The following is a 14,683-nucleotide window of genomic DNA, read 5'->3' on the forward strand; positions in this document are numbered from 1 at the left end:
CTAAGCAGCCTTTCAGGTTATGTCGATATAGGACTCGTTTTACTGTGGATATAGATACTTTTGTACCTGTTTCTTCCAGCATCTTCACAAGGTCCTTTGCTGTTGTTCTGGGATTGATTTGCACATTTCGCACCAAAGTATGTCCATCTCTAGGGGACAGAATGCATCTCCTTCCTGAGCGGTATGACAGCTGCGTGGTCCATGGTGTTTATACTTGCTTACTATTGTTTGTACAGATGAACGTGGTACCTTCAGGCGTTTGGAAATTGCTCCCAGGGATGAAACAGACTTTTTTTTTTTCTGATTTCTTTTGATTTTCCCATGATGTCAAGCAAAGAGGCACTGAGTTCGAAGGTAGGCCTTGAAATACATCCACAGGTACACCTCCAATTGACTCAAATGATGTCAATTAGCCTATCAGAAGCTTCTTAAGCCATGACATGGAATTCTCCAAGCTGTTTAAAGGCACAGTCAACTTAGTGTATGTAAACTTCTGACCCACTGGAATTGTGATACAGTGAATTATACGTTAAATAATCTGTCTGTAAACACTTGTTGGATAAATTACTTGTGTCATGCACAAAGTAGATGTCCTAATTGACTTGCAAAAACTATAGTTTGTTTAATAAGAAATGTGTGGAGTGGTTGAAAAACTAGTTTTAATGACTCCAACCTAAGTGTATGTAAACATCTGACTTCAACTGTATGTCTTTCTTAAACCATGCTTTAAATCCATGCGGGGGAGTGAACGAGGGTGAGAACTGCCAAGTAAAGATTTATAAAGATTCTGTCATATACGATTTCAGGACCATTCATGACAACGGACATTTGTTTTTCCAGATCATGTGATCTAACCAGGGACCTAGTTATTGTTATAGTTGACTATTTAAGCAATAAGGCATGAGGGGGTGTGGTATATGGCCAATATACCACGGCTAGGGGCTGTTCTTAATCACGACGCAACGCAGAGTGCCTGGATACAGGCCTTAACCGTGGTATATTGGCCATATACTACACACCCCAAGGTGCCTTATTGCGATTATAAACTGGTTATCAACATAAGTAGAGCAGTAAAAATCTATGTTTTGTCATACCCGTGGTATACGGTCTGACATACCACGGCTGTCAGCCAATCAAATCAGCATTCAGGGCTCGAACCACCATGTTTATGAAACAGTATATACAACTTAGGGCCTATCAGGACGTATTTCATTGTGGACAATTAGGTAATATTTGATTGAGACCTTGATCAATGAGATATCCACCCACTCAAGTAAACAGGGAAAAGTTTGTGCTTAATCCTATTCTTTAACTTACATTTTTGGTTGAGTTAGAGATTATTTGTTGACCTGTCGTCAAGTTAGTATTCACTGTATTGCAAAAGTTATACTGAATTGTTTGGTTGTCAACAAACCACATATCAACATTTGAAGGAGATGTACTGTATCTACTGATTGGATAGTTCAATCTATGCCACCCACGTGGTCCTATTCTTTAACTTTAGAGTTTTGGTTGAGTTGGAGACATGAATCCAACATGTACATTTTTAACTGCTATTTAGGCCGGGACTCAATCTGATACGCATTATAGCGCCCTTGACATTTAAAGGTAATTTCCATTGCATTTACTGTGAATGAGATCTCCACAAATGTCAGGGAAAATGCCTTTAAAATCCGAATTGTCGACTGTACAACACGCTGTGCTATAAATTCAATTGTGGCCTTACTGTATTGCAAAAGTGATATCGAATTGTTTTTGGTTGTCAACAAAACCAAATATTAACATTTGAAGGAGATGTATCTACTACTTGGACAGTTTCATCTGTGCCACTGGTTTAGTGCTATTCTTTATCCGTTTCCAACTTCTAGGAATATTTTAATCCACTTAACCCCAATATTTCACCATCATTGTAAAGCCCTAGTTCTTTGTTGCTTTGGGAAAGTCAATTCTGAAGATTTTTACTTAATTTAATGTGATTCTAAATTAATTTACATTTGTCACTCAAGTTTAGATGTAATTCGTAGTAAGGGGAATCAGTGTCACTGGCCGCCATAGTTGTTTTTGTTGCCGAGCTGAGGAGCGTCACCCAGCATGGTAAAATTAATTGCAGTCCATATCTTCTCTTCTATCGCGGGGATTCAATGATGTCCGAGGGGGAAAAAAACGTGTTTGTTGTTGTAATATCTCAAACAGACGTGGCAATTTCACCATTAAGGGGAAGGGGATACCGAGTCAGTTCCATAACTGTATCCATTCAACTGAAATGTGTCTTCTGCATTTAACTCAACCCCTCTGAATTAGAGAGGGGGCGGGGGGCTGCCTTAATCGACATCCAGGTTATCGGTGTCCGGGGAGCAGTTTTTGTGGGGGTTAACTGCCTTGCTCAAGGGCAGAATGGCAAGTTTTTCCACCTTGCCGGCTCAGGGATTCTAATAAGCAACCTTTTGGTTACTGTCACAGCGCTCTAACTGCTGGGATTCCAGCTTTAAGGTCAACCCTGTAACGTGAACTCTCGTATTCCTTTCAAATCTTTTTTTTTTACGAAACAAACATTGATCATCTAATAGCTAAATCAAGATGTAAAAGCAGTTGAGCTGGTTCTAATCTTTTTGCCATTTTCTGGTGTTTTGTGGTGGAAAACTGGGCCCATCTAGCATAACACGTCAGCGCTGTTGCCCATACATAGATAAACTGGAAATGTTTTAACAATTTCAACATCAAAGGGCACACAACAACTTTCTATTTCCTTTGTCACAAGGGGAGATGAAATCTAAGATAAAAATCGTCAACCCTGTCAGTTTAAGTCACTTTTTTTTTATGTATTTTTTATTTTACCTCTTGAGATGGAAAAATATGTTTGTTATGAAGTTGAACATGTGCTCTTTGTGACAGAATGTTAAAATTAAGTGAAATTGTTATATTTGACAAAATTAAAGGACCCAAAAGTTACTCGTGGAATAACACAATAATGTAAAAAATAATGTCCAGGGAACATACTTCCACAACAGCGCCCAACCAAATGGTAATTACTTTATGTTCCGAGAAGGTTTCTTATTAGTTGACCAACCAATCAATTCCCTGAGAATTACTTTTCTACTGAATTCTACTGTGTCAGGGGCAGATCTCAAAAATGGAATTGGGTAATGGCATACAACTATAATAGGATTAATTGGATGGTAGAAATGTCAATGTATCCCCTCATCAAATTTATTTAAAGTCACCAGTGAATTTGCTGTTTATTTTCCCCCCAATGTTCAAGTGAAACCTACGCCCTTGAGTTGACCACCCACCACCAGTTTCTTGACAAGGGCCTCTCGCTCTGTCACCATGTCCTTGAGCTCAGCAATGACCTGTAGGTCCTCATGACGACTCTCTCTGTTCCGAAACTTATCTTCTGTCCCCTCCAATCTAGACCAGGGTGAAACATCAAAACATAAAATATGCATTAGGTAACCATAAAAGTATCAAATTGCCAAGTAGACGCCACACAGTACCTTGTATGGCATCTTAGATGACGCACACATTGAAAATTATCGAAATCAAATCCAATTTATTTCTATAGTCCTTCTTACATCAGCTGATATCTCAAAGTGCTGTACAGAAACCCAGCCTAAAACCTCAAACAGCAAGCAATGCAGGTGTAGAAGCACTCAGGTGTGCAGGTGTAGAAGCATCTAAATTAGGTCACCATAGATGGCATTAAGAATGTAAGCAGAACAATGGGGGAGGATCTGTGTATCAACATTTCAACAGTGGCATAACATTCTAGCACACGTCATCGGATAAAAATAACATTTGAGGTGAGATCCCTGGCTTTTGATTGCTCTCTCTCACACACACACACATACACACACCGTGCCCTTACAGTATCTGGAGGGCAGAGATCTTGTCCTTCAGTAGCTCCTGGGCTTTGTTGAAGTCTGAGAGCATGATCTGAGTCTCTCTATGGTGAACAGCACTCAGCTCCCCCAGCTCTCTCTCATGTCTCTTTGTCAGGTCCTGTTCATGAGCCCTGAGGCACAGAGAGAGAGAAACAGAGGTCAGTCACATATCCCCTTTGGCTGAATGTAAACAAAGTTTGCAGCCAAACTATGTTAAAATGAGTCTCTGTACACTCTCCAGTCAATAATGAGTAAATAATTAAAGCAAGCTAAAAATAACTATAATGCATTTATATAACAGGCACTCACTCCTGTGAGATTTTTACCTCTCTTCCCATATCTAATCATGGAATTTATCCAAACACAACACTACCTTTCCCCAAATCCAAACTGCAATACAGTCTCTGCTTAACTGGTTGTGGATGTTGTAGAATTCAAGTGGAATAAAAGAGGGATGTGTATGTCAGTCACCTCCAAAAGATACACCTGCCATGTCCTGAGAAATGGGACTTTATTTATATCTTGAGAGTCTCTGTAGGACACGTCATACTGAAGGATGGCCACAATCACGTCAATCATTCTAGCCACAGAGCATAGCATTATGCCAGAGATAGAGATCTTCAGTTATCTCCGGGTACATATAGTGCATTCGGAAAGTATTCAATCCCTTTCCTTTTTCCACATTTTGTTACGTTACAGCCTAAAAATTATGAAATTCTTTCCCCCCCTCATTAATCTACACACAATGCCCCATAATGACAAAGCAAAAACAGGTTTTTAGAATGTTTAAAAACAATGTAACTGTATTGCCTAATGTGAATGCAAAAGGGGTGCAACTCAATATTAGGAAGGTGTTCCTAATGTTTTGTACACTGCGTGTAAGTTAACTAGGCACCACATAATTTTGGTTCAGTAGTTATCAGTTTTGAGCAGTTTGATAAAGTCATAGTTAACAGTATTGTTGACAAATGACAAGAAAATAATATCAAAAGTAAAGACAATATTGCATTTTGAAAAAAGCTGATCCAAATTGAAATAGTGATTTGGTACAGTGAACAAGTTACTTTGTGAATTTGTTTGTTGTACTCACTCAATTGAAAATGTGCTTAGAATTGTGAATTATGAGCCATTTTGATTATCTGTTTAGATTTTTGTGCTTAGAGTTTTAAAAATATACCACTTTAGCACCAAAGTGATTGGGGGAAAAAAACTGTAAATCACACCTCACATGATAATGTGGGCTCTTGAAAAATATAATACTATTTTTCATGTCAATCTAGCATTTCTAAGACCATGAGGGTCCACATATACTGAGAGGTTTGGAAGACCTGGGTACTCCCTCGCTCCCTTAGGGGTCACTATAAATAGATGCCAGTTAATGGGTCCCAGTACCTGATCTGCTGGTTGGCCTCGCTGCGGACTCGGAGAACCTCTTTGCCCTTGAGCTCCAGCTCTCTGGTGAGGGTGCTGATGGTCTCATTGAGGGAGTGGATCTCGTGGTCCAGGTCTGTGATACGGTGGGTTCTGCAGGACACCTCCTGCTGCAGGTCTGATATACTACCCAGCAGGTCCTCCTCCTGGTTCCAAGTCAGACAAGATAATGAAGACAATCATAATTGCTGAGGTGACAATTCCAATCTAATTCAGTCAATTCAGAACTAGAATTGAAATTCCAATTCAAGAATGAAAAAGCACACATTTTCAGGTACTTTTTTAGGATCCCAACTCTAGGGATAGCTATCAAAGCGAATTAATCCTATTGGTACAGAGCTTAGTACGCCTGCTCTAAAAACATAGGGGGGCTGGTTTGATTCCATCCATAAATAGTTCCACAACTTTGCTACAGCCAATTCAATAGTAATTGCCAGTGTGTAAATGTAGGGTTACACCAAGAAACAAACTTGTTTCCCCTCTTTCCCTCATTGATGTGAGTTTGTGACACCCAGGTATTATTCAAAACAATATGGTTACAACAATACTTCAACATTTCTAAAGCGGTTTACAGACTGTGTGTCCAAATATATAAATATTTGATTTGGGACCCTATTTCTAATTTGTTTAATTTGTAAGAGATATTGTAGAAGCTGCTTGGAAGAGGCATGGGTAGATGTCAGCCCTAAGGCGCAGTCTACATTTTTAAGTGGGTCATGTTAAAAGCTGTAGCACTGCAATTAACTGAAATGAGTTGTCCTTGTATTTCTGAGAAATAAAAAGAGAGCAAGGGAAGGAAAGAGAGAGAGAGACAGGGAAAGAGAGAGTGTGGTCCAACATAGGAAAATTATGCAACCGAAGTGCTCGGAAATATATATAGAAATGTGTACACACATGGAACCTTTCAGATTCTTTGTTGTTCTTCACTTATGTATTATGATTCACCCTAAAGATTAAAGCACAGACTATGAGAAAATGGGTAATCTTGGACCTCTGGGCAGTTTGCTTATCTATACGACTTAGTATCATCCTACCCTATTATGTTTGTGTTACTGCATACCCCAGTTTGCCAATGCAAAAAGCAACATCAAAAGCAGCATTTACTTTTCAAAACGCTGCCTCAGCCTGTATATGAGATGCACATGATGTGATCGTAAGCTGTTGTATTTCAAATATAATTATAATATTGTTTTGGCTACATCACAGATGCTTGGCAAACAGTGAGCTTCAGCTCCCAAGGGATGAGTCCCAAATAACAATTTATAAAAATAAAAAAATAAGCACAAACACACCCTAAAAGTCCTCCTCTGGTCCTTTCTAGCCACTGATAGCAAGTCAGGGGCCATGTGTATCAAGCATCTCAGAGTAAGAGTACTAATCTAGGATCAGGCAAAACTTATCCTAGATCAGAACTCCTACTATGAGACGTGTAATACATACACCCCCAGATATAATTTCACCCCCCCCCCCCCAAATTATTATGGGTATGATTAAGAGTGTGGTTAGGGGCAACTTCTACCTCAAGCAGCAAAAAGTGTCAACTACGGACTGACCTGTTGCTGACTCTGTTCCAGAGCACCCTGTAGCTCCAGTTTGGCAGCAGTGTTATCCTTCAGGTGAATCTGGCGCAGATGCTCTATGGCTGTTGCATGGAGGTGGTTCAGCTCAGAGCGCAGGGAGGCTACAGGGGAGGAAGAGGAGGAGGGGAACATTAAAGTCCCGTGAGGCTCAATTGGTAGAGCATGGCTTTGAAAATACATATTTTACTTTGAAACAACGTCTTTTTTTGGCAAATCATTTCGATGGCTAAATTTCAACCGTACATACAGTTGAAGTCGGAAGTCTACATACACCTTAGCCAGATACATTTAAACTCAGTTTTTCACAATTCCTGACATTTAATCCAAGTAAAAATTCCATGTCTTAGGTCAGTTAGGATCACCACGTTATTTAAAAAATTTGAAATGTCAGAATAATAGTAGAGAGAATGATTTATTTCAGCACATTCCCAGTAGGACAGAAGTTGACATACACTCAATTAGTATTTTGTAGCATTGCCTTTAAATTGTTTAACTTCGGTAAAACATTTCGGGTAGCCTTCCACAAGCTTCCCACAATAAGTTGAGTGAATTTTGGCCCATTCTTCCTGACAGAGCTGGTGTAACTGAGTCAGGTTTGTAGGCCTCCTTGCTCTCACACGCTTTTTCAGTTCTGCCCACACATTTTCTATAGGATTGAGGTCAGGGCTTTGTGATGGCCACTCCAATACCTTGACTTTGTTGTCCTTAAGCCAATTGAGAAGCATTTGATAGCCTTCAATAGTGGCTGTACTAGAGAATTTAAAACCTTTTTTGTACAGTCGTGGCCAAAAGTTTTGAGAATGACACAAATATACATTTTCACAAAGTCTGCTGCCTTAGTTTTAATGATGGCAATTTGCATATACTCCAGAATGTTATGAAGAGTGATCAGATGAATTGCAATTAATTGCAAAGTCCCTCTTTGCCATGCAAATGAACTGAATCCCCCAAAAACATTTCCACTGCATTTCAGCCCTGCCACAAAAGGACCAGCTGACCAGCTGTCATGGCAGTGATTCTCTCGTTAACACGTGTGTGAGTGTTGACGAGGACAAAGCTGGAGATCACTCTGTGTGAGCATCTGCATGCAGACTTTTTTTAGGGTGGCCTGGTGTCAAGAAGGGCAGCAAAGAAGCCACTTCTCTCCAGGAAAAACATCAGGGGCAGACTCATATTCTGCAAAAGGTACAGGGATTGGACTGCTGAGGAACTGGGGAAAAGTAATTTTCTCTGATGAATCCCCTTTCCAATTTTTTGGGACATCTGGAAAAAAGCTTGTCCGGAGAAGACAAGGTGAGCGCTACCATCAGTCTTGTGTCATGCCAACAGTAAAGCATCCCGAGACCATTCATGTGTGTGGTTGCTTCTCAGCCAAGGGAGTGGGCTCACTCACAATTTTGCCTAAGAACACAGCCATGAATAAAGTATGGTAACAACACATCCTCCGAGAGCAACTTCTCCCAACCTTCCAGGAACAGTTTTGTGACGATCAATGCCATTTCCAGCATGATGGAGCACCTTGCCATAAGGCAAAAGTGATAACTAAGTGGCTCGGGGTGCGAAACATCGATATTTTGGGTCCATGGTCAGGAAACTCCTCAGATCTTAATCCCATTGAGAACTTGTGGTCAATCCCCAAGAGGCGGGTGGACAAACAAAATCCCACAAATTCTGACAAACTCCAAGCATTGATTATGCAAGAATGATTATCCATGTTGCCCAGAAGTTAATTGACAGCCAGGGCAGATTGCTTAGGTCTTGAAAAAGAAGGGTCAACACTGCAAATATTGACTCTTTGCATCAACTTCATGTAACTGTCAATAAAAGCATTTGACACTTATGAAATGCTTGTAATTTTACTTCAGTATTCTATAGTAACATCTGCCAAAAAAGATCTAAAGACACTGAAGCAGCAAACTTTGTGGAAATTAATATTTGTGTCACTCAAAACGTTTGGCCACGACTGTACATGGGACTGATTTTAAGACATTTTGCTTAATTGATTTGATTAATATTATGGTGTTTCTATTCCAAGAAAATTTAAAAACCTTTTCCGTTAGGATGGGTCTAAGTTAGGATGGAATGGAAATGATGGCGCTGTAAAACGGGACGTCGGGAGTAGGCTACAGTACTTGGCTATTTAGCTAAATAATCTCTGTGTTGTGCGGACACGCAGGAGACCGGGGTTCAATTCACTGATGGGGAGGAAGGATAAGGAAGAAGGCTGTCCTTGTAAATAAGAATTTGTTCTTAACTGACTTGCCTAGTTATATAAAGGTTACACTAAGAGCATAACATTTCTACACCATAATTATAGTCTAACCAATACCCAAACGGAGATTCAGTCAAAATGACAATCTCATTGATTTATCAAGACCAGTCCCCATGCTTATCTCAGAGCAGCGAGAAACGGTTGTAGGCTATTGCTTCAAATCCTATTGCTTTTTTAAATAAATAAGACCTACACCACTTAACAGCACATTACTCAACACTTTTGAGACTCATGTCGCCTACGGTACACCTACAGTATATCGAAAAATATGATGTGACTCTCTGCCAATAATTACATATTGGAGGATATTTCTGTAATTCAGTGATATTTATTCCCATAGTAATTCATTATGGATCCATAACTAAATAAACATTGGCATGTTGAAAGAGTATTTTTATCATTCTTTTATTAACGAAAGCATAAAGACGCCATTATTAGTTACATTGTTTAAGTTTGAACGTGCAGACTGGCACTAAGAACAGCGGGAACGTTCCCCCTTAAAGTGTTGCTCTGTGCTACCCAGTGTGGCAGGGTGGGGGTCAACCCCCCCTCTCCCTTCCCCATGGGCTAGGTCCATCTTCTGTGCGCTGCTCTGCGGACTATCCCATGCCCCATGCCCTCGTGCCTTGCACCTCACATGCTTTCAGTGGATACAGCTGGAGAACTGTAAGGCAATCCCATTGTGCGCCATGACCAATATACTGTCCTGCTAATATAACAGGGTTAATAATATATCTGACAATATCCACGGGGCTTTTATATAATTCTAAATTAATAATAATGACTTTGTTTATAAAATAACAACATATTGATAATTATTTAATTTTCAAATAACGTAAAATGAGTGAGAAAAATACCATTCTTGAACACGGACTGAGACCTTGTTGCTAATTTGTAAATAAAGCCAGTTTGTAATTTAGAATTATATATTCATGTTTTTAGACAGAGGGAAACCAAAAACCTACAGTCATCTCATGGGTCTTCCAGTCGAGGACAGCACAGGTAATGAACCAGCATCTGTAGCAACACAGCTTGCACTACTATGCAGTGTCTTAGACCGTTGCGACACTCAGGCGCTGTACAACATGACAGGTCGGGAGTGGGCTACACTACTAGTCAGAGCAAAATAATCCTAACAAAATAAAATAATAAAAACCTTAGTGTAACAACAGTTTTAGTAAGTAATACTGAAGTCGTGCAAAATTATCAGTTTCTATTTATGTTTATGTCGCCCATTCATTGTCAGAGAAACAGTAGGACCCAAAAGCATAATCAGTGCTCTAACTCCCCCTTGCTCTGGTCTGGAGCAATGAAGTGGTGACGCAGGGTATCGTACTAAACCACAAATTACCTCTAAGTCCCGCAGCATAATCACAAAACTTTTAGTGGAGGAACCACTGTATGTTTGGGCCAAATCGATGCTGGTCCAGACATCTGTGGACGTTGAAATCAAGGCTGGTCTGGACCAAATCTGAACCAAACATAGACCTATAATTGGTTCAGATTTGGTCCGGATACGATAATATATAACTTTATTTATTAAAGGAATTATTTGAGAAGAAATATCTTAAATTAAAGTCATTACTAGCTGGATTCCTAGTGTTTTTATTTGTCCAACATAAATTGTGCAAATAAAATCACTTGTGAGCCAAATTGAGCCCCCTGTTGCTGACACCTGATTATTGACAGGTAGTACACCACCTACATTGATAATAAACTGTTAGAAATGTACAATTAGGTATCTCTCACTCGTCATTCATTATCACTTTGAAAATGATGCCTTGGTTCATTAAAAATAGCTTTGGAGAGTGTGTGTGTGTGGGGGGGGGGGGGGGGGGGGTGTTTGTGTGTGTTCTTTCAAAGGTGGCTTTTGTGATCGAATAGTCCAGCACGGTGGCTTAGGGTTGTCTTTCGGTTTATGCTGTTGCCTCTGGATCACATATACCACTGCCGCATGGGTTCTACCTTTACCTCCATACTATCCAATAAACAAAAAATATGTGGAGAGTGGTACTGCCCCACTTCTTTAAAAAATTGTCCAGTGTGTGAGGCTCTTACCCAGCATGGCCTTGCCTTCGTCCTCCAATTCAAAGCGCAACGTCTGCAGCTCCTGTTCTGACTGCTGTCTGAGGATGTCCAGTGTGCGTCTGTGGGCATCCTTCAGCGCCAGCACCTCCTCCCTCTGCTCCTGCTTCAAACGCTCCTCCAAAGCCTAGACCCCTCCCCACCACCACACACACACACACACACACACACACACACACACACACACACACACACACTGTGTTTAATCATTCAACAAAACATTGTACAAATGGTAGCAACATATACAGTACATCACCTAAAATGACATAATATATTTTCAAACATATGTAAATGCATATCCGCGCACACACAGCAAGAATGTTTTCTAGAATGTGCATAATATCTAACAAGCAGAGCAAGGGGAGGAAAAACATGAAAAGCTTATGCGCGTTCTGACTGAGTGTCAGCAAACTCATCTGCCTGCAAGTTTTGAGAACAAACACATAGACACACAAGTCCGCTGCTGCTGCTGCTGCTGATCTGCAGCTTCATCTGCAGGGAGATGATTATGTATTGCCATCCTCTATTTAGGCATTTTAAAACACTTCTGTTATTCTGATTATGAGTATTATCTGATCCGACTAATAACTGTCAATTTACGGATTCGATTATGAATATGGTCAGATGGGCACACTCCTAATAGGCACACATACACACTAGGGTTGGCCGATATTTGGAGAGTGTGGTGGAATTATTGTAATCAAAAGGAGAGACTTGTAGATGTCTTCAAAACAATCAAACTTTATTATTTAATTACTGCAGTAATGGAGCTGGTTGGTAATCACCCCTGGAGGTGATCACTGAGAACTCAACGAGCTGTTTTGAGCCACAGCATTTTATAGAAAAGTCCACCCTCCTTCAGTCTACATGACAAACAACAGATGTATGAAACAGGTCACAAGGTTAAGATTTGTATGAAAGACACTTCTAATTCACAGCAGACAGTATCTCATTGTGAAGAGACCAGGGTCTGGCCCTGGAGTCATCTCTCCCGGGTACCTTACAGAACAGAAACATTAACTCATGCTCTGGAATGCGGTATCACCCAAAGACAACGTAAATCTTCCAGCGGCCCATCCTCAGTAGAAGACACACAGATCAGCGTTCTAACAAGCCCTTATTCTGTTGCATAAAACAACCATTTGATGCAATAACAGCATTATAACCTCTTGTCATTTCTGTTCTGACAGGAGACCTGTTCTATGATATGCTTCTCCAAATATTGTGATATCCAATATAATCCTTTTTGCGCCATTAAAGACTAGATCATTCCAGATTGTGCCATTTTATGTGCTTGTTTATAATATTATAGTCATATTCTCATTAATTTATCTTAGCATGGCAAAAAAATAAGCCTGCCGGAAGGGCAGGGTGGCCTAGTGGTTAGAGGGTTGGACTAGTACCCAAAAGGTTGCAAGTTCAAATCCTCGAGCTGACAAGGGACACATTTGTCATTCTGCCCCTGAACAGGCAGTTAAATGCGGCCTAGGGACAGTGGGTTAAAGTAAGAATTTGTTCTTAACTGACTTGCCTAGTTAAAAAACATTTTTTGACTTAAATGTCAACATATTGAGTTCTCAGCCTAACTGAGAAAACTGCAGTCTCTCAAATTATAGTCTTGCACATCACAATGTTAAGTATCGTCACGCACTTGAAAATATATCATTGATATATAATTGATGTAAATATCACAATAAGATGTGACAAAGGCTGACATTACAGATGGATGAGCTGATGGACAGAGCAGCCCACTACCATGAGATAAACAACTGTCCACCATTTTAGTGTCTCAAATTATACTGAACAAAAATATAAGCGCAACATGCAACAATTTCAAAGATTTAATGAGTTACAGTTCATATCAAATCAAATTTTGTTGGTCACACACATGGTTAGCAGATGTTAATGCTAGTGTAGCAAAATGCTTGTGCTTCTAGTTCTTACAGTGCAGTAATATCTAAATAATCTAACAAATTCACAATGACTACCTTACCCACACAAATGTAAAGGGATGAATAAGAATATGTACATATAAATATATGGATGTGCGATGGCCGTGCGGCATAGGCAAGATGCAGTAGATGGTATAGAACACAGTATATACATATGAGATGAGTAATGTAGGATATGTAAACATTATTAAAGTGGTGTTATTTAAAGTGACTAGTGATACCTTTATTAAATAAATGTATTAAAGTGGCAAGAGATTTGAGTCTGTATATTGGCAGCAACCTCTATGTTAGTGATGGCTGTTTAACAGTCTGATTGCCTTGAGATAGAAGCTGTTTTTCAGTCTCTCGGTCCCAGCTTTGATACACCTGTACTGACCTCGCCTTCTGGGTGATAAGCGGGGTGAACAGGCAATGGCTTGGGTGGTTGTTGTCCTTGATGATATTTTTGTCCTTCCTGTGACATCGGGTGCTGTAGGTGTCCTGGATGGCTGGTAGTTTGCCCCCGGTGATGCATTGTACTCCCTCTGCTGTTTCCTGAAGTCCATGATCATCTCCTTTGTTTTGTTGATGTTGAGTGAGAGGTTATTTCCTGACACCAGACACCCTGAGGGCCTTCACCTCCTCCCTATAGGCCGTCTCGTTGTAGTTGCTAATCAAGCCTACCACTGTGGTGTCGTCTGAAAACTCGATGATTGAGTTGGAGGCGTGCATGGCCACGCAGTCATATAAGGAAATCAGTTAATTTAATAAATTAATTTGGCCCTAATCTATGGATTTCACATGACTGGGAATACAGATGTGCGTCTATTGGTCACAGAAACAGTACCTTTAAAAATAAGGTAGGGGTGTGGATCAGAAACCAGTCGGTATGACAACCATTTGCCTCTTGCAGTGCAACACATCAGGCTGTTGATTGTGGCCTGTGCAATGTTGTCCCATTCCTCTTCAATAACTGTGCGAAGTTTCTGGATATTGGCATGAACTGGAATACACTGTTGTACACGTTCTTCCAGAACATCCCAAACATGCTCAATAGGTGACTTCTGGTGAGTACGCAGGCCATGGAAGAAATGGGACATTTTCTGTTTTCAGGAATTGTGTAGATCCTTGTGACATGGGGGTGTGCATTATCATCCTGAAACATGAGGTGATGACGGTGGATGAATGGTATGACAATAAGCCTCAGGATCAATTCAAATTGCCATTGATAAAATGCAATTGTGTTCGTTGTCCGTAGCTTAAACCTGCCCATACCATAACCCCACCGCCACCATGGGGCACTATTTTCACGACGTTGACATTAGCAAACCACTCGCCCTCACGAGCCCATACTGTCTGCCATCTGCCCTCTACAGTTGAAACCGTGATTCATCCGTGAAGAGCACACTTCTTCAGCGTGCCAGTGGCCATCGAAGGGGAGCATTTTCCGACTGAAGACGGTTACGACGCCGAACTGCAGTCAGGTCAAGACCCTGTTGAGGA

At 40.4% G+C, this 14,683-nt stretch overlaps 1 protein-coding gene across 1 annotated transcript in view; it reads right to left on the reverse strand.

The window, feature by feature from the left end:
• The window catches only part of fam184aa (family with sequence similarity 184 member Aa), a 91,931-nt gene that overhangs the window by 15,668 nt on the left and 61,580 nt on the right, over positions 1-14,683 (reverse strand). Inside the window, exons 11-15 of the mRNA XM_036963531.2 lie at positions 11,223-11,376; positions 6,866-6,993; positions 5,274-5,458; positions 3,866-4,012; positions 3,270-3,408 (exon numbers count right to left, since the gene is read on the reverse strand). Of these exons, the coding sequence (XP_036819426.1) occupies positions 3,270-3,408; positions 3,866-4,012; positions 5,274-5,458; positions 6,866-6,993; positions 11,223-11,376 (753 nt within the window). The remainder of the gene's footprint in view (positions 1-3,269; positions 3,409-3,865; positions 4,013-5,273; positions 5,459-6,865; positions 6,994-11,222; positions 11,377-14,683) is intronic.

Source organism: Oncorhynchus mykiss, chromosome 26, assembly GCF_057628025.1.
Source record: "Oncorhynchus mykiss isolate SJ-2025 chromosome 26, ASM5762802v1, whole genome shotgun sequence".
NCBI lineage: Eukaryota > Metazoa > Chordata > Actinopteri > Salmoniformes > Salmonidae > Oncorhynchus > Oncorhynchus mykiss.